Source organism: Sus scrofa, chromosome 15 (assembly GCF_054392235.1).
Source record: "Sus scrofa isolate SSC_HxYL_T2T_F1_AM1 chromosome 15, Sscrofa_HxYL_maternal_Yorkshire_Landrace_v2.0, whole genome shotgun sequence".
Classification (NCBI taxonomy): Eukaryota; Metazoa; Chordata; class Mammalia; order Artiodactyla; family Suidae; genus Sus; species Sus scrofa.
Genome location: NC_139397.1, coordinates 135,698,040 through 135,718,556, shown reverse-complemented (window position 1 = coordinate 135,718,556; position 20,517 = coordinate 135,698,040). Strand labels below are relative to the sequence as shown.

General features: G+C 45.5%; 1 protein-coding gene across 1 annotated transcript; it reads left to right on the top strand.

Moving 5' to 3' along the window:
• The first annotated feature begins 1,420 nt into the window (after positions 1–1,420).
• On the top strand, positions 1,421–8,889 carry RESP18 (regulated endocrine specific protein 18). The gene is made up of 6 exons (XM_003133671.5): positions 1,421–1,636; positions 3,343–3,447; positions 5,062–5,194; positions 5,417–5,456; positions 5,577–5,666; positions 8,343–8,889. The coding sequence occupies exons 1-6, from the start codon at positions 1,531–1,533 to the stop codon at positions 8,391–8,393; spliced, it is 525 nt and encodes a 174-aa protein (XP_003133719.2). The 5' UTR covers positions 1,421–1,530; the 3' UTR covers positions 8,394–8,889.
• The last annotated feature ends 11,628 nt before the right edge of the window (positions 8,890–20,517 follow it).

The following is a 20,517-nucleotide window of genomic DNA, read 5'->3' as shown; positions in this document are numbered from 1 at the left end:
GAATCACCTTGCGGTACACCTGAAACACTGTAAATCAATTACACTTCAATAAAATAGAACAAAGGGAAAAATACTATTAAGAACCTTAAAATGAAATGTTCAGGGTTAGAGAAAGAATTCACAAATCATCAATCTGTTAAAGTCGTTGTACCGAGAAGTATTAGAGAGTTATGTACACTAGGGAATAGTAAATCTTTTTAGACATTGTGTTCATCTCCAATTGTTGCTGTAACAAACCTAAATTTTGTGGCTTAAAACAACACTCATTTGTTATCTTACAGTCCTGGAAGTCAGAAGTTAAAATCAAATTGTCAACAGGGCATTGATCCTTCTGGAGAACACATATTTGTGTCTTTTCAGCTTCTAGAGGCTGTTTGCATTTTGGGCTGTGGCCCCTTCCTTGCCTCACTCAAATCTCTTGCCTCCCATGTGATAGCTCCCACTGCTGACTCTTACCCTCCCGTTTCTCTCTTCTAAAGACCTTTAGGAATAGGCTGGGCATACCCAGAAAATCCAGAACACTTTCCCCACCTGAAATGAACCATTTTCTAAGGCCAATCACACATGCAAAGTCCCCTTTGCCATGTAAAGTAGCATAGTCACGGTTTCCAGGGTTTCAGATGTGGACATCTTTGGGATGTCCCAACTGGTATTGTGGTTATGTAAAAAACTATATTAATTCTAAAAGATGTATATCAAATTATTTAGGAGTGAAATGTCCAGATGTCTGTAAATTATTTTTAAATGCTTCAGAAAGAAAAAGGAGCAATTGTGACAGAATCATCATAGTTGTTAGGTCTAAGTGGTAGGCCTATTGATGTCCATTTGATTCTTCTCTTTTTCAATATTTGAAAATTTTCATAATTAAAATTTTAAGCGTAATTAAAATTTTTGAAATGCCAGTTTAAGGTTTAGGAAACTCACACAGTAGCCTAAAACTAAAGAAGAGCAGAAGCAAGGGATCAGTTAGCTAGCTAGTTAGTGCAAGACCTCTATTAGAGTACGGAGCTATGGCGGTGGACATGGGGTAAATGGATGGCATACACTGAGCAGGTGGAACCCACGATTGCTGAAGGTTTTTAGGTGGGTGGGGGTAAAGTAAGCATCAGGATTAAAAAAAAGAGATTAAATTCATTGAGTACCCATTATCCAGTTGCTGTTCATATTTAATCCTCACAACAAACCAATGAGGTGGGTACAATTCGCACCCATATTTTGCATGCAATCTGTTTCTCCAACCTTGGGACTGAGAGTAGAGGTGGTAGTTCCTGGGGCTTGGATTATGTAAAAAAGAAGTGGGCTCCTGACAGTGGGGTTGAGGGGGGGGCTGTGGGGGCGGTAGGGAAAGTAGGGGTTGGGTAGGCGTCCGCAGGGGCAGGGCGCACCAGCGATTGGCCCAGCTGCCAAGGGAGGGTTGTGCAGATTCAGTCTGGCCAGCGGGTGGGAAGCGACAGCCCCGCTCAATCCCTCCAGCAACTGTCTCTCTTCTCTGCGACTGAAGTGGGGAGCCAGCGCGCCGAGCCCGGGAGGATGCAGTGCCCGCTGTGGCCTGGGGGCTCCCAGGGGCTCTGGCTGCTCCTCTGCTTCCTGCTGCTGAACAGCCACACTGGGGGCTGCAGCGACATTAGTGGCCACGGTCAGGAGGAAATTTGGGGCGGAGGGGGGTGGTACGGGAAGGGCCAGGGAGTGATTCTGAGAGGAGAGGGTCGTGGGTGGCGGGGGGGGGGGTGGTCTCAAGGTTAGGAAGCTAGGAGGAAAGGAATGTGTTTAGGGGTAAGAAGAGGTAAATGTAGAGAGCATCTCGCAGAAAGAGGTACGGCTTGGAGTGGGACTCGGCATGTGAAATTTGGACCTAAGAGAAGCGGATTCAGAGGAAGATTGGGGATTCGGAAGGAGGACGGAAAAACCTATGGGCAGAGGGAAGTAAAACCGGCCTGTGAAGCCACAAGAGAAGCAAGACGCGCCGAGGAGCCAGGGCGAGAGATGCCCGGAGCTGAGGCATGTAGGGGACCAGGATGTCTGGACAGTAGGAGGAGGGGCCCTGGTATCAGGGTCATAGCTCTGGAGAGAAGGCTGGGCCGAGGGATGAGCCAAGACTTCCTTGTAAGTCCTCGGAGCCTGGGCTCTGCGATCCAATTTCCGATGAGGGGTTAGCTAGGGATAAAAGGGGATGGAGGGGGAAAGGGTCCATCCTTCTTCCTGCCCCTTCGCTCTGCGTCAATAGGGTAGACAGCCGCTGACTCACTTCTGAGCCGTGAGAGACCTACTGCGCAGACTCAAGGATTCCAGAGCCCGGGGCGAGGGACCGACTGCGCAAACTCCTAACCAACTCACCTTGCCTGAATCTTGGGTTTAGAGGCCAAGGCAGAGGATTCTCGAAGAACTGTGGGAGGAGGCCTAATGGCCTCCAGAATGACTGGAAGCGAGCCGTAGGGGGTAGGGGGTGGGGGGCGGTGGTGGTAAGTATGGTCAAGCCTTGTAGGAATGCCTGGCCCTCTTCACCTCCCAGAGCGCTTCCGGGCCAGGCTTTGGCCGCCGCTCAGCACCTTGGACAGCGCCAGACACGCTTGGGGCCCAGGTCACAGCTTTTCCGATCACTTACAGGAAAGCTACCACAGAGAAAATGATCTCTCCTTCCAGAAGCTCTTTTTTCTTCTCAATAGGGTACTGGAGGTTCTGCTGCTCCCTAAAACCAGGAGACTAGGATCCATTTCACTGGGGAGATTTTCCTTTTCATAATGACTCATGGTAATTCCACTATAGGAAAACAAAGACAAAAATGGACTCCCATCTACCTGGAATAAGGAAAGTGTGTATAGCATGAGGAATGAGTATCTTTACCCACTGTCCTTCCCTTATGCACAGTCAGGCAAACTGGCTTTCAAAACAAGGACCCACTCAAACCCGTACATACCAATACATTCTTCGAGGACTCCAAGACTCCTTTCTAATCCCTTCCAGTCTTCAAAGCTTTCTCTGAATGCAGTTCACCTGCTTTCCATGCCCTACCTCTTCACCTGACCATCCATTCCTTGTGTGTAACTTTCTGAGTCTCTGCTTAGTTCAATCTCCGCATGATGCTCTTTGTCTGTAAGTTTGGTTCTTATCTGGAAGTTGTTAGCAAAGGTAAATGAGGTGCAGGGGCCAAAGAATAGGGCAGGTGGTGATGGGGGGGGAGGGAAAAATGAAAAGAAGGAGGACTTGAAAAGAGGAAGGGGTCTGGTGAGAGGGACAGAGACTAGTGGACACAAGGGTGATGGTGGATGGAAGTTGATTTCCTTCAACTGGAATTTGGAAGACTTCTGGCCAAGCTCCTTTCTCATACCACTATTTCGCCCTTAGATGGTCAGGGCCAAGTGGGAGTGGGGCAGCTCTGGCCCCTCCAAGGATTTACCACCCCGATCTTCCAGCATTTGCAAGTTGTACTCCAGCAGATTGTGCCCCAAGGTGAGTAAGAGCTGGAGAAGAGAGGCTGGGCCCTGGTCAGGTATGGGGGTATACTGAGGGGCCTTTCAATCTGAGAATAAGCTTTCTTTCCCAGAAGGCTCTACTTGAAATTTTCCTGTCATGCTCACCTCATGGAGAATGGGGTGAGACCAGAGTGGGGGTGGAGCTGGAAGAGTAGGCTATCTGCCCTTGAACACCCTGGAGGAGCCCACCAGAGGCTTCTTGAAGAAGCCCCTGGAAGAGGTCAGCATCAACCTCCTTGGGACTAGCCCAAACCCCAGGCTCTATCTGAGTTTTTCCAGAGCCAAGAGTCCTTAAGTTCTTAGCCAGGAGAAAACACACACACACACACACACACACACACACACACACACACCTAAGCCTCTGGGTAGGAAGCAGAACAAATTGTGTGACAAATAGAGGGAGGATGGAAAGGGAGTGGGGAGTCCTTTGAAGACAGCTGACTGACCCTTCATAAGAGCAGATTTTCATGACTGGGGGAAGAGTCAGATAGGAAATCTGGCTTTAGTTCATATTACTATTAGCACAAGTGATGTCTAGTGTATATAATGCTTTAGAAGAGTGGTTCTCAAAGTGCATCCCTGGACTAGTAGAATCAGCATCACTAGGAGACTTGTTAGAAATGCTAATTTGGGGGAGTTCCCATTGTGGCGCAGTGGTTAACTAATCCGACTAGGAACCATGAGGTTGCAGGTCCAGTCCCTGCCCTTGCTCAGTGGGTCAAGGTTCCGGCGTTGCTGTGAGCTGTGGTGTAGGTCGCAGACGCGGCTCGGATCCCGCGTTGCTGTGGCTCTGGCGTAGGCTGGCAGCTACAGCTCGGATTAGACCCCTAGCCTGGGAACCTCCATATGCCATGGTAGCAGCCCAAGAAATAGCAAAAAAAAAAAAAAGAAAGAAAGAAAGAAATGCTAATTTTTGAACTTCACCTCAGACCTCCTGAATCAGAAACTCTAGGCATGAGGAAGAGCAATCTGTATAACAAGACTTGCAGGAGGTTCTGATACACCCTAAAGTTCAGGAATCACTGCCTTAGATTTTCTCAGCACTCTTTATATCCCTCATCTTATTTAATCCTCACAATAGCATCAAATGAGTCAGCAAAAAGAGAGTAAAATCCTAATCCTGACTGAATATTACATGCTAGGCACTGTGCTAAGCAACTTTTATATGCCATCTCATTTAATTCGCTCTGCAAGTTGTGATCCTTTATTTTTTATTTTATTTTATTTTATTTTATTTATTTGTTTATTTAGTCTTTTTAGGGCCACACTTGAGACATATGGAGGTTCATAGTCTGGGGGTCAAATCAGAGCTGTAGTATACCACAGCCACAGCAATGCAGGATCCAAGCCACATCTGCGACCTACACCAGAGCTCTCAGCAATGATGGATCCTTGACCCACCGAGCGAGGCCAGGGATTGGACCTGTGTCCTCACGGATGCTAGTCAGATTCGCTTCCACTGAGCCATGACAGCAACTCCATGATCCTTTATCTTGAGGGAGAGGGGGAGTGTTGCTCTCACTCTGGTCCCTGGTGTGGGCCAGTCAGAGGATCCCAGGTGTTAAAGTCATCATATCCTTTCTCTCTGCAGGTTTGTTCTGGAAGGATGACATGACCCAGAATGTGATGACCCAGAAGATGGGGCATATCAGCCAACTCCACCCCCAGGATCCATGTGTGAGGGTTGGGCAGGCAGCCTCTCCCACCAAAACCACTGGGGCAAGGTGTGTGAGGAATATGGCTGGTCCATGCTCTCTGGTGGATAGACAGAGCAAGGAGGGGATGGGTATTCAAAGTGCAGTTAAGAGCTGCCATGAGCATTAGGAGAATGATTCAAAAGTCCTGGCTGGGGTCTGTGGTAAACAATTCCATGAGCCATTAGAGAAAGGGAAAGGTGGTGGGTGCTAGCAAGCCTAGGTCCCATTTTTCATTCCCATCTTTTTTAGGGGCAAACAAGAGGAGAAACTTCGACTCCTATTCCCCAAGGTAAGACTCATGTGTCTTTTTAAGAATTTTAAGCTCCTGACTTTTGGTCCCATCTCTTTCTCTCTGGAGCCCTGTTGTCTTTTCTACCTGATTCTTGACTCTTGGCTTCTCTCCTCACAGAGCCCAGTGGTCAAGGTGAACAGGGATCAGTGCTTTACCTCCAAAGTGGTTGCAAAGGCCCTGAAACGAGAGGTGGCCACTCCTGCCAAGGTGAGAGGCTTATTTTTTCTAGGGAGGTTGGAGGCATCACCAAGATCCTGTTCAGATGAGGGATGCAGGTGCAAAGGAGGGACTGAGTATTGGAATGTGAACAGAGATGCTGAAGGAAATATTTTCCCTATTGAAGGGTACCCCCACTTTCCTGTTTCCCAGACTACTTGTGGGTGTCCATTTGAAAGGTGGTGGGCCATGATACAAGTGCTAGGAGCCTCTAAGGATGAAATGATCTATGGAGTCGCACACAGGCATTGAGTTTAAAATATGCATGGAAAACTGCAGTCTTCAAAATTAAGTAAAAGATCCTCCTTTCCTCCATGTACTCCCTTGTATGTAGCAGGTGACAGCAAAGCTCCTTTGGATGAATGGGAGATGTTGCCCAGAGGCCCTCACATTGAGCACCTTGCCACATTGTTCTACTTTGGGGTCTGGACAAGTCACCTGGACAAGGCTCTGGGTTAACTCCTTGGGATGCTGGAACTCTTTAGAATCCAGATTGAAAACATCCATGTAGCCCTCCCATCTCTCTTTAAAGATAAGACATTGGAAGTTCCCGTTGTGGCTCAGCAATAATGAACCTGACTAGTATCCATGAGGATGCAGGTTCAATCCCTGGCCTCACTCGGTGTGCTGGGGATCTGGCGTTGCTGCAAGCTATAGGGGATAGATCGCAGATGTGGTTTGGATCCTGCGTTGCTGTGGCTATGGCATATGCCAGTAACTGTAGCTCTGATTCAACCCCTAGCCAGGAAACTTCCATATGCCCTGGGTTCGGCCCTAGAAAGAAAAAAAAAAAAAAAGATGAGACACTGGGGCCCCAGTTGGTCAAGCAACTTACTCAAGGCTGCTTAGGAAGTTCATGGCAGAGCCAAGCCTGGACACAGGTCTTCTGATTTCCAGCCCTTCCTCTATGCAGCCCCTATCCTTCCTCTCAGAGACTGCAGTGGGTGTTGGGCTGTCCCAAATATCAGACTCCTCTGCATTGACAAAAGTCTTTTTTTTTTTTTTTTGGATTAAGACCTAAATTACAAGAAGGTAGCAGCCAGAGGAAGATATGAAGGAAGGGCTTCCCAGGAAGAGAGCACCACAACAACCAATGCCCTGAGACAAGGATTCCATGGCATGTCCGAGGAATAGACAGGAAAGTCAGCAACAGAAGGTTGGATTGGAGAAGTAGGCCCCAGGTTGACTATACAGGGGCTTATAGATGGTGAAAGGTTTGGATTCTATTCCAAGTGCAGTGGAAAGTTGACTGGGAAGATTTTTTTTTTTTTTGTCTTTTTAGGGCTGCACCCATGGCATTTGGAGGTTCCCAGGCTAGGGGTCTAATCAGAGCTGTTGCTGCCAGCCTACTCCAGAGCCCTAGCAACACCAGATCCGAGCTGCGTCTGCGACCTACGCCACAGCTGACGGCAATGCCGGATCCTAAACCACTGATCGAGGCCAGGCATGGAACTCGAAACCTCATGGTTCCTAGTCAGATTCGTTTCTGCTTCACCACAACGGTAACTCCAACTGGGAAGATTTTAAAGGAAATTTTAAGGAAGAGGATGTCATCATATGATATGATTGGGGAGCTTCTGTTGTGGCTCAGCAGGTTAAGAACCCTGATTAGTATCCATGAGGATGCGGGTTTGATCCCTGGCCCCACTCAGTGGGTTAAGATTCTGCATTGCCATGAGCCGTGGTGTAGGTCTCAGATGTGGCTCGGATCCTGAGTTGCTGTTGCTTTGGTATAGGCTGGCCGGTGCAGCTCCAATTCAACTCTTAGCCAGGGAACTTCCATATGCTGCAGGTACAGCCTTAAAAACAAAAATAAATAAGTAAATAAACAAACAAATAGGAGTTCCCGTTGTGGCGCAGTGGTTAACGAATCCGACTAGGAACCATGAGGTTGCGGGTTCGGTCCCTGCCCTTGCTCAGTGGGTTGGCGATCCGGCGTTGCCGTGAGCTGTGGTGTAGGTTGCAGACTCGGCTCGGATCCTGCGTTGCTGTGGCTCTGGCGTAGGCTGGCAGCTACAGCTCCGATTCGACCCCTAGCCTGGGAACCTCCATATGCCGCAGGAGCGGCCCAAAGAAATAGCAAAAAAATAAATAAATAAATAAATAAATAAATAAATAAAAGGCCATTCTAATGATAGTGGGGATGGATTATGAAAAGGGCAAGTGTGACAACTGAGATTTCTGTAAGGAGCCCACCATTCTGCTCCAGGGGAGATTGAGGTGGTGACAGTGGAGCTGGCGCCTCCAGCTGGCTGTGTGCTCCATCCAGAGGCAGCCTGCACCTCTGGGGACTTCTAGCCCCTCATGTTCTCCTGGGAAATTGGTTCTCACTCCTTTAAGAGCAGCTGGGTTTCCTAAGCCTGGATTCGTTGCTGGATCAACATACTCAGAGCTAAGTGACAAACCAGCTTGTGAGGGACTTGTTGCTGTGGTGCTTTCAGGAAAGCAAACAAAGTGCTGCCATTTCTCTCCAGCCCGAGCCCAAGGGAGAATCAGGGGATGAGAACCCTATGATCCTGTGTGGGAGCGAAGGGGACAGGCGCTCAATCCAGGGCTGAGTCACCGTGGGCTTGCTCACATCAGGCTGTTATTGAAGCATGTGGGGGAGAGTAGGAGAGGAAGGGGCCCCCTCCCCACACACTGATTCCAATCCTTTGCTTGTTTCAGGGCTTCTTTGAGTCATCCCACACCGTGGGCCACAACCTTGTCGCTGACTGAGACCTCGTGCGAAGCCTTTTGCCCCAGTGCCCTTCCCTTTGCCCTCCCAAGGGGCAGTTCCAGCATGACCTGAATCTGGATCATTAAAGTGACTTTCACGCAAACTCTCTGTGACTTGCCCTGAGGCAGGATGGGTGATGTTTTGACCTGGCCAGGACCTCTGACCTGAGAGTGGGGGGACCAGAACAGGGGGATGGGGTGAGGAGAGCACAGTTGCTCCTTACTGCTAGAAGGCTGCCTCTGTCTTGTTTTTCTTCCAGTGACCATTCCAGAAGTGGGAAGAGCGAGGGTGGGCCCGCAGCTGGAATAGCAACCTTCTTTACCCACACCCAACTATGCTGTGTGGTCCTTCCATGTCAAGCCGGGACCCTGCTATTCTGTAGGGATCTCCACCTCCAGCATTCCTGCTAGGGTTTTCCTGCTTTTCATGCTCCAAGAATCTACATAGAAGTGCTGTAATGAAAGTGCACGCACATTAAATATTTTGCTGACTCTTGCCAGTTTGCTCCTGGTGGCTTAAAAACTTAAAAAGAGGAGTTCCCGTCGTGGCGCAGTGGTTAACGAATCCGACTAGGAACCATGAGGTTTCGGGTTCGGTCCCTGCCCTTGCTCAGTGGGTTAACGATCCGGCGTTGCCGTGAGCTGTGGTGTAGGTTGCAGATGCGGCTCGGATCCCGCGTTGCTGTGGCTCTGGCGTAGTCCGGTAGCTACAGCTTGGATTCAACCCCTGGCCTGGGAACCTCCATATGCCGCGGGAGCGGCCCAAGAAATAGCAACAACAACAAAAAGACAAAAGACAAAAAAAAAAAAAAAAAAAAAAACTTAAAAAGGAGTGGGTAGGGAGTTCCCATTGTGGCTCAGTGGGTTATGAAACCAACTAGTATCCATGAGGATGCGGGTTCAATCCCTGGCCTTGCTTCTGTTGGTTAAGGATCCGGCATTGCCATGAGCTGTGGTGTAGGTAACAGATGTGGCTCAGACCCCATGTTGCTATGGTTGTGGCTGTAGCTCTGATTTGACCCCTAGCCTGGCAACTTCCATATGCTGTAGGTGTGGCCCTAAAAAGCAAAATAATAGTAATAATAATAATAATAATAGTAATAAAAGGGAGTGGATAATCTGATCACCCATGCTCCAAGAGCCAAACACCAGAATGTCCTACTTGCAGAGCTTTATACTTTGCAAGGTACTCTCATACATATTGAACTTTCACAGGTATGAGCAAATGGGCAGATATCAAGATTTTGTGGGAGTTCCTGTCATGGCACAGCAGAAACGAATCCTACTAAGAACCATGAGGTTGTGGATTCGATCCCTGGCCTCGCTCAGTGGGTTAAGGATCCAGCGTTGCTGTGGCTCTGGTGTAGGCCAGCAGCAACAGCTCCAATTAGACCCCTAGCCTGGGAACCTCCATATGCCATGGGTGTGGCCCTAAAAAGACAAAAAAAAAAAAAAAGATTTTGTTTTTCTAAGAAATCTCACTCCTTTGAGCAACTCAGAAATCAAGGGACCAGTTCTCGATGGCACAGGGTCTTGATCATGCTGCTGTTCTTGCCCTCTCCTCTCTATTTGTTCTGTTCAGGGATGTATCTAAACCCAGTACTAGACCAGTCATATTCATTTATACCTCGTCCTCATTAAATCACGCGAACTTTTCCACTCACCCACATTTTCCCCTCGTTCACTCCCTCTTTCTTTCTCATTCATTCTCAAACATTTAGAAAACCCTGTGCTTCACTGCGCCTGGCCTCTATGAGTATGTCTGGTTCCTTCCCTCAAAGACCTTGAAGAGTAGTCAGGAAAGTTAGCCAGGAGTTCCCATCATGGCTCAGTGATAATGAATCTGACTAGTATCGGTGAGGAGGCAGGTTTGATTCCTGACTTTGCTCAGTGGGTTAAGGATCGGGTACTGCTGTGAGCTGTAGTGTAGGTTGCAAATGAGGCTAAGATCCCATGTTGCTGTGGCTGTGGTGTAGCAACTGCAGCTCCAAATAGAACCCTTGTCTGGGAACTTCCACATGCCATAGGTGCAGCCCTAAAAAAAAAGCCAAAAATAAAATAAAAGGGGGAAATTTGGAGACAAACATGCACAGAGGGGAGATGACATGAAGAGATACAGGGTAAACATAGCCACTAACAAGCCAGAGAGGAACCTGGAAAAGTTCCTTCTCTCATAGCCCAAGAAGGAACAAATCCTCCTAGCACTTTGCTTTTAGACGTCTAGCCTCCAGAACTGTGAGACAATACATTTCTATTGTTTGAGTGCCCAGTTTGTGGTATTTTGTTACAGCAGCCCTCAGAACTAATACAAGGTGACTTGTTGTTGTTGTTTTGTTGTTAGAGATGTTCTGCCTGAGTGAAAAACCAATGCTGCTCAAGGAGCAGGAATGTCTGGAGGGTTGGTTGGGGAAGGAAAATGAATGTACTCTTTCAAGGTTAAAGCCAAAAGCCTATTCAAGGACATCACAACAGCAATTGTCTCCTACATCATTACTTTTTCCCTGGATGCCTGATTGTTTTCATCAACATGTAAATTTACTGCAATATCTCCTAGATTTAATTTTTTTCTCTGGTAATGGCGCACTAGGTAATTCATACTGTTCTGCCTGCTGAAGACAACTTGTCTTAGTCTGATTCCTCCCCACATCAAAGCCTGAAGTAAGAGCTTGCATGGGTGGGTGTCATGCCGTTTGCGATTAGATTTTAAGATGAAGAGAGAGGGGAGTTCCTGTCATGGCTCAGCAGAAATGAATCTGACTAGCATCCATGAGGATGCAGGTTCAATCCATGGCCTCATTCAGTGGGTTAAGGATCCAGTGTTGCTGTAGCCGTGGCATAGGCCAGAGGCTACAGCTCCTATTCGACCCCTAGCCTGGGAACCTCCGTATGCTGTGGCTGTGGCCCTAAAAAGACCAAAAATAAAAAAGATAAGAGAGAGAATGGGAAGGGTGAAACAGAAGGCTTGGGAAGATAAGGAGTTATGGACAACTGAAGTCAGTCCTTCAGAAGACTCTCTTAGGCATCATGTACAAGGCCTCTCACAGTTGTCCTCTGAGATAGAGAAAAAGACAGCGTCCTATGGGCCCATCCCCCATTGGGTCAAGGATTGCACTATAGAATGCTAATTTCCTCATACTTCCAGGTTTTTCATGCATGGGAATGTCTGAGCAGATTCCCATGAGTATCTAATGCTGTGGTAGCAGAGAGGACCCAGGCCAAAAACAAAAGATATGCAGGGCAGGTGAGGCAGGTGGTGTCAGATACACCTGTATGTAACCAGTGGCTGCAGTACTAGCTTTAGTTAAAAGGTAACCCAAGAGGATCCTAGATGGAGCATAAGTGGTGTCTGATATACCTTAAAAGCTGGATGGAAAAGTATCCAAAACCTTCCTAAAAGCATCAAGCCGCTAGCAAAATAATGAGGCATAACTGACTCAGGTCAAGATCTAGGAAAGGAACAGAATCCAGATATGGTACACTCAGAGATCAGCATTGCTTTGGACTGGAAATTTCCCAGTCTGAGAAGCAGACAAAAAGCTGATTTAGACAGCCTATGGAGCTAGAGGAGTAGATGCTAGTGTCCAGGGCTGTGAAAGGAAGAACAGTGAACCATTCTCTGTTTTGTTCTGGAACCAAGAGGCAAACTCTAGAAAGAAGGAGAAATGGAAAACAATCTATCCTTGCTTAGACTGCAGCATGTCTGAAAATGGATTAAGGTTATATCAGATTGCTAGTGCTGGTAGGCAAAAGTAAATGAAAAACCTCTAGGACCTTAAATTATTTCTACAAATAACTTTTCAAGTACTATACTCTGCACAGCAGAAAACAGAAACAAACCCACAGTGATCCAATGATTCCAAACCAAAACAACTATGCTTACTCTGTTTGAGCATATAAAAGCCAGATTGTCATTTCTGACAAGGATCTAGAAACCACAGAAAGTAATGTAGAAGTTTTTTTTAAAAGAATAAAGCATGTTGGGAGTTCCCATCGTGGCTCAGGGGTTAATGAATCCAATTAGGAACCATGAGGTTTCGGGATCCAACCCAGCCTTGCTCAGTGGGTTAAGGATCCGGCATTGCCATAAGCTGTGGTGTAGGTCACAGACGAGGCTCGGATCCTGCGTTGCTGTGGCTGTGGCGTAGGCCAGCGGCTGCAGCTCCTATTAGACAACTAGCCTGGGGAACCTCCATAGGCCATGGGTGTGGCCTTAGAAAAGACGAAAAAAAAAAAAAAGAATAAAACATGTCAAAACACATGAGGCCGGAGAGAGGATTAAGATGGCGGAATAGCAGGACTGGAGCTCAACTTCTCTCCTAAAAACAACAAAATTCACAATTAAAGGCTGAGCAATCTTCACCCAAATGGACTGGGAACCCTAAAAAAGATACCCTACTCCAGAAGAGGACGAGGAGGCCACATCAAGAGGTAAGAGGGGCGATTTCACGATATAAGAAACCCCATACCTCCTGGGTGCGAAGCCCCACAGACTGAAAACTAACTGGTTCACAGAGACTCACCTCCAGGAGTGAGAGTTCTGAGCCCCACATCAAACCCTTACGTGCAGGGATCTGGCACTTGGAGAAAGAGCCCCCGGAGCATCTGGCAGTGAAGGCCAGCGGGGCTTGTGCACAGGAGCTCCACAGGACTGGGGGAAACGGAGACCCCATTCTTAAAAGGCACACGCGGACTTTCACGTGCACTGGGTCCCAGGGCAGAGCGAGTTCTCCATAGGAATCTGGGTCAAACCTGACTGCAGTTCTTGGAGGACATCCTGGGAAAACAGGGGTGAATGTGGCTTGTTGTGAGGGACGGACATTGAAAGCAAAGCTCTCGGGAATATTCAGCAGCTGCCTTTCTCTGGAGGGGGCCATTTCCGGAAATTCTGGCCCCATCAGTCAGTCAGCCTGAGAAACCCCAGGGCAAACAACAACCCAGGTGGGATCACAGCCCCACCCCTCAGTAAACAGGCTCCCTAAAGACCCCTCAGGCCCACAGCTGCCTCTAATCCCATCCAGAGACTAAGCCCCACCCACCAGAGGGATTAGAATCAGCTCCACCCACCAGTGGGCAGGCATCAGCCCCTCCCATCCGGAAGCCTACAGCAAGCCCCCTCATACCAACTCAGCCACAAGGGGAGCAGACACCAGAAGTAAGAGAGGCTCATATTTTCCATTCCACTTCTCCAGAGGGAGTCACTTAATCTCTTTCTTAAGATCCATGATATAATAATCTGTGTGAATGTAATTATGTTTAAATATATGTATTTTATTCTGTAAAAAAAATAAAAATAAACCTCTACTACTCGATAAAAAAAGTAAAAAATAAATAAAATAAAAACATGAGCAGGAGTTCCCATCGTGGCACAGTGGTTAACAAATCCGACTAAGAACCATGAGGTTGCGGGTTCGGTCCCTGCCCTTGCTCAGTGGGTTAACGATCTGGCATTGCTGTGAGCTGTGGTGTAGGTCGCAGACGCGGCTCGGATCCCTCGGATCCTGCGTTGCTGTGGCTCTGGCATAGGCTGGCAGCTACAGCTCAGATTAGACCCCTAGCCTGGGAACCTCCATATGCCGCGGGAGCGGCCCAAGAAATGGCAAAAAAGACAAAAACAAAAAACAAAAAAAACACATGAGGCAGGAGTTCTCTTGTGGCTCAGTGAGTTAAGGACCCCGTATTGTCACTGCTGTGGTGAGGGTTTGATCCCTGGCCCCAAGAACTTCCCCATGCTCTGGGTGTGGTCAAAAAAAAAAATACATGAGGCAAAATTGATAGGATTGAAGGGAGAAATAGAAAGATTCACTTTTGTAATTGGAAACTTCAACACTCCTCTGTCAGAAATTGATAAATCAAGCAAGCAGAAGATCAGTAGGCATATAGATGACCTGAACACAACAATCATTCAGTTTGATCTAATTGACATTTAGAATACACCATCCAACACTTAGAATATACAGATTTCCTCAGGATCTCATGAAACATTCATCAAGATAGACCACCATAAACACACATTAACAAATTCAAAAGATTAGACATCATACAGAATACATTCTCAGACCATGATGGCATTAAACTAGAAATCAATAACAGAAAGATTGTTGGAAAATACCCAAATATCTGGAAAACAACGGCTTTCTAAACAACCCAGGAGCCAAAGAAGAAATCTCAAGAGAAATTTTGAGATATTTTGAAGTAAAAATGAAAATGTAATTTATCGCAATTCATGGCATGAGGAGAAAGCAGAGATTAGAAGGAAATTTATAGCCATGAATACATACATTAGAAAGTAAGAATAATCTAAAATCAATAAACTAAGTTCACACTTTAGAAAACTAGAGAAAGAAGAGCAATTTAAGCTTAAAGCAAGTAGAAGAGATAAATAATAAAAATTAGAGCAGAACTCAATAAAATTACAGGAAGATAATAGAAGTCAATAAAACTCAAAACAAGTTTTCCGAAAAGAAAGTAAATCAAATAGGAATTTTAAAACTTTAAAATATGAGAACCAAAAGTTTAAACTATTTGACTAGGTTTAATAGCAGATTAGAGACAGCTTAAACAGAATTGGTGGTATACCAGACGGCAGTTCACAAGAAACCTAGCCCTTCCCTCCAAAAAGTAGAAAAAGGCAAAGGATAAAAAATTCAGGGGTAAAAAAGGGTGAAAAAACAAGGGGTACAATGAGGGGGTCTACTCTTCATTTAACTGAAATCCCAGAAAGAGAAAATAATAGGTCATAAGCCATATTTTAAGAGATTGTAGCTGAAATTTCCCCCAAACTGTTGAAAGATATCAGACCACCAATGCAAGATAACCAACAAATCTCAAGCAAAATATTAAAAAAAAACAAAACAAAACAAAAAAAAAACTAGGAGTTCCTGATGTGGCTCAGTGGTAAGGAACCCGAATATATCCGAATATATACACGAGGCTCAATTCCTGGCCTTACTCAGTGGGTTAAGGATCTGGTGTTGCCATGAGCTGTGGTTTATGCTGCAGATGCAGCTCAGATCCTGCATGGATGTGGCTTTGGAGTAGGCCAACAGCTATAGCTCCAGCTGGACCCCTAGCCTGGGAACTTCCATATGCCACAGACACAGCCCTTAAAAAAGCAAAAAAAAAAAAAAAAAAAAAAACCCTAAAACCTAAAACTAAAACAAAAACTGGAAGTTCCTGTTGTGGCTCAGCAGGTTAAGAACCCAACAAGTATCCATGAGGATGTGGGTTCAAACCCTGGCCTCACTCAGTGGGTTAAAGGATCTGGTATTTCCAAAAGTTGCAGCATAGATCACAGACACAGCTCAGATCTGGCGCTGCCATGGCTGTGGAGTAGACCAGTGGTTATATCTCCCATTTGACTCCTAACCTGAGAACCTCCATATGGCTCAGGTGTGGCCCAAAAAAGACCAAAAAAAAAAGTATGATGAAACTGCAGGGAAAAAAAGACAAAGGAAAAAAATCTTAAAAGCAGCTGTGAATGTGGTGGAGGAGTTATTTCGAAGGAGCAACATTTAGTCTGATAATGAATTCCAAAATAGCAACAGTAGAAGCCAGATAAATGACATCTTATATGTACTGAAAGAAAATAACTGTTATCCTAGAGTTCTATAACTAACAAAATTATCCTTCAAAATGAAGGAGTTGGAGTTCCCATAGTGGATCAGTGGAAAGGAATCTGACTAGTATCCATGAGGACATGGGTTCAATCCCTGGCCTCGAACAGTGGGTTAAGATTCCTGAGCTGTGGTGTAGGTTGCAGACTGGGCTTGGTTCCATGTTGCTGTGGCTAGGGTGTAGGCCAGCAGCTGTAGCTCCAATTCCACCATTGGCTTGGGAAGCTTCATATGCCTTGGGCGTGGCCCTAAAAATATAAATAAATAAATAAATAAATACAAAATGAAGGATTTGCACTTCTGTGTGGGCTATAAGAAACTTAAAGGTGGAGTTCCCGTCGTGGCGCAGTGGTTAACGAATCCGACTAGGAACCATGAGGTTGCGGGTTCGGTCCCTGCCCTTGCTCAGTGGGTTAACGATCCGGCGTTGCCGTGAGCTGTGGTGTAGGTTGCAGATGCGGCTCGGATCCCGCGTTGCTGTGGCTCTGGCGTAGGCTGGTGGCTACAGCTCCGATTCAACCCCTAGCCTGGGAACTTCCATATGCCGTGGCAGCGGCCCAAGAAATAGCAACAACAACAACAACAACAACAAAGACAAAAAGACAAAAAAAAAAAAAAAAGAAACTTAAAGGTAAGTGCTTCCATTCTTTTTTTTTTTTTTTTACTTTTTAGGGCCACACCCATGAGATATGGAGTTTCCCAGGCTAGGGGTCAAATTGGAGCTGTAGCCACTAGCCTATACCACAAAGAGCAACTCCAGATTCAAGCCCAATCCTCAACATACACCACAGGTCACAGCAATGCTGGATCCTGAACCCACTGAGAAAGACCAGGGATCAAACCCTCATCTTCATGGATCCCAGTCAGATTTGTTTCCTTGTGCCACAAAGGGAACTCCAGTGCTTCCATTCTAACAAGAAAATAGCTGGTTTACTATAGAATCATAATTATTTTCTTTTCTTTATTTTATTTATTTATTTATTTATTTATTTATTTATTTATTTATTTCTGTCTTTTCTAGGGCCACGGCCATGGCATATGGAGGTTCCCAGGCTAGGGGTTTAATCAGAGCTACAGCTGCCAGCCTACACCACAGCCGTAGCAATGCCAGATCCAAGCCATGTCTTCGACCTACACCACAGCTCATGGCAACACCAGATCCTTAACTCACTGAGTGAGGCCAGGGATCAAACCCAAAACCTCATGGTTCCTAGTCGGATTGGTTTACCACTGAGCCAGGACAGGAACTCCTCTTTTCTTTTCTTTTTGTCTTTTTAGGGCCAAGCCTGTGGCGTATGGAAGTTCCCAGGCTAGGTGTCGGCTCGGAGCTGCACCACAGCTACAGCAACGCCAGATAGTGTCAGATCCTTAACCCACTGAGCAAGGCCAAGGATTGAACACTCATCCTCATGGATACTAGTCAGGTTTGTTACCACTGAGCCATGATGGGAATTCCCAGAATCCTAATTCTCGAGTGCATCAGAAAGCTAAGGACACAGGGAGCTGATTTCTTTCAGGGCAAATTTAGATAGACACTTCCAGGTTCCTTACATGAAATTTCAACCCTGAGCTCATCAATTTTTGCCACCAAGTCTCCAGAGCATGTAGGAAGAACTAACCCATCCTAAAACATTCCTTATCTCCCTAAAATACTCTATGGCAATAAACTCTTCGTCATCCAGAATTTAGCTTTCTATAAGCAATTGATTACAAGCATCCCCAAACAACGATTTGAAGAATCATCTTGCCACTGCATGTCATGGACTGCCAGCATTCACTTTACCACTACAAACAGTTATTAATGCCTTCAATTTTTTTTTTTTTTTTTTTTGCTTTGTAGGGCCACACCCCTGGCACATAGGGGGTTCCCAGGCTAGGGGTCTAATCAGAGCTACAGCTGTCGGCTTACACCACAGCCACAGCAACGCCAGATCCAAGCTCTTTGGGAACGACTATCTGTACCATATTCCCATCAGCCAATGTTTAATCAAAGAGGCAGAACCACTAGGGATTGTAGCAGCTTTGTTTGAAGTAACTTGGAAAGGAAGCTTCTTTTTCACTCCCACTTCTTTTCCCTGCCACTTTATATCAAGAGTACTAGTATTGGACAATGTCTTAGATTTCACATGAGGGTATGCCCAAATTAAGGGATGTGTGTGTCACTTGTCATAAGGCTACAAGGTTTTCATCCAAACAAAGGACAAGAATGGAACCTGGAATTAAGGTAGAGAGTTCCCATTTCCCCACTCATATTTGTGCTCCATCATTCTTCACCTTGCTCTATGTTCACAAGTCAATGCCTTTGGACTGCATCAACAGAGGCCCTTGATTGCTGACTCCTGGTTGGATCTGTCCGATAGCAGGTATTGGCTAGATGCATATTCCTCTGGCTCCTTCCCTGACAGGCTGTGAAAGGACAAACATTTCTATTCCTTCACCTGTCCACACCTTTATAAATATCTCCTTCATTAAACTTTTACTCAGAGTAAGTAAAAATTATTTACTCTGATTGAATGTGTCATATGTTTCAGGCCAAGTTCAAGACATCAGACTGTACAAAGATGAAGAGAAAGTTAGTAAACTAAAATATGCTTCAAAAGAAAATATCTAGAATGAAGTGTAGAGAGACAAAAGAATGGAAACTACAAAAGATAAAGGAAAACCTTAGAATGTACCACAAGAAATTCTAACATAAATTTGCTTGTAATCCCAGAAAGAAGAGGAGCAAGAAAGTTGGGGCAGAGTCAATATTTAAAGAGATAATGTCTGAGATTATTTCAAAGCTGATGAAAGCCATCAGCCCATGTATGCAAGAAGCCCTTTTATTGAAGAGAATAAATAAAAAGAAATCCCTCCTAAGTCATAGCCTACTGAAACTGTGGACAAAGACAGGTTACCTACAAAAGAGTAGCAAGAATACTGACAGATAAGATCTCCCCTCAAAAAGAAGAAGAAAGTGGATTAAACACGCACTATCTTAAATTTGCTCCTAGGATCCATCTGCCTGTCTCCACCCTGTTTTCTGTCCCAAGATACTGACCTAAATGGACCACATCAATCAGCTCCCTATTCCCCTGGATTCTGTTTACATTAGGATGAAGGTAATATCTAGAAAGAGATCAGAGGGAGGGAATGAGAAGAATGAGGAGAGGGTATCAATTTTCCCAGCTTCTTCCGTGTGAAGAGTTCAGGGTGTCTGCTTCCCCCGGCACACATGTGCCAGAGGAAACATGTAAAGGGGTATATTTGTAGTCACAACATTCATGACAATCCAAGACTGGGGATAATCCAAAATCCAGGTTTCTTTGCTTTTCTTTACAGTGCTATAAAGCATGCATCATGGCCAAAAAGAAAATGAATATTAGTTACCTTTGGGAAGAAGATGTGACTGAGGACACAATAAAGCTTCTAAGGTATGGAAATGTTCCATTTCTTTTTTTCTTTCTTTTTTTTTTTTTTTGCCTCATTTTATGGAAATGTTCCATTTGTTGACCTGGGTTACACGGGTGTTCATTTTGCGATCATTTATTAAGCTCTTCATTTTTGCTTTATGCACATGTCTGTTTTTCATATTTCACAATTTGCAAAGATCTTAAAAAGGAAATAAACACAATGAAGTGATAAAGATGGCAGGGGAATTATGGAAGGTGCAGAGAAAGAAGACTTTTCTGAGCATATCTTTATATAGGCTTGACTTTCGAACAGTGTAAATATTTTACATATTCAAAAATAAAGATGTATCAAAATAGAAATAAAAATAAAATCCTCTCACTGAAAATGAACAGGGAGTGGCTGGTGGCTCAGCGGGTTAAGGGTCCAGCATTGTCACTGCTGTGGTGTGGGTTTGATCCCTGGCTGGTGAACTTCTGCATGCTGCTGTTATGGTCACTAAAATCAGTTCTTACTAAAAGCGACCAAGTCTCTTTGGAGCAATGGCTGTTTCCATGTCTAGGCCAAAGAATAAAAAAATTACTCTGGGAATTCCCGTTGTGGCACAGCGGGAATCAAATCTGACCAGTATCTGTGGGAATGTGGATTCGATCCCTGGTCTCACTCAATGGGTTAAGGATCCGGCGTTGCCATGAGCCATGGTGTAGGATCACATAGATTGGCTTGGATCTGGCGTTGCTGTGGCTGTGGCTGCAGCCCGCAGTTACAGCTCTGATTTGACCCCTGGCCTGGGAACTTCCATATGTGCAGGCATGGCCCTAAAAAGCAAAAGAAAAGAAAAGAAAAGAAAATGTACATCTTGAAATGATGGAAAGCAATGGAACTCTCAGTGATTAATGGGAAGTTTCAAAAGGAAACAAGAGCTGCTTTAAAGGAGGTTTCACTTTGGGACAATTTGAATATCAAAAGAATAATTACTGCGATGGACTGATACACACTGAGCATGCAAAAATCCATACTTCCATAGTAATGTTCAAACAAGAAAAATCATAAAAAATATTTTAAAAAAACTTGGAGTTACCTGGTGGCTCAGCAGGTTAAGGATCCAGTATTGTCAGTAC

Coding starts and splice junctions, on each gene's coding strand:
- RESP18 (XM_003133671.5), top strand. CDS start 1,531: ATGCAGTGCCCGCTGTGGCCTGGGGGCTCCCAGGGGCTCTGGCTGCTC. Junction 1,637..3,342: donor CAGCGACATTAGTGGCCACG/GTCAGGAGGAAA, acceptor TTTCGCCCTTAG/ATGGTCAGGGCCAAGTGGGA. Junction 3,448..5,061: donor CCAGCAGATTGTGCCCCAAG/GTGAGTAAGAGC, acceptor TTCTCTCTGCAG/GTTTGTTCTGGAAGGATGAC.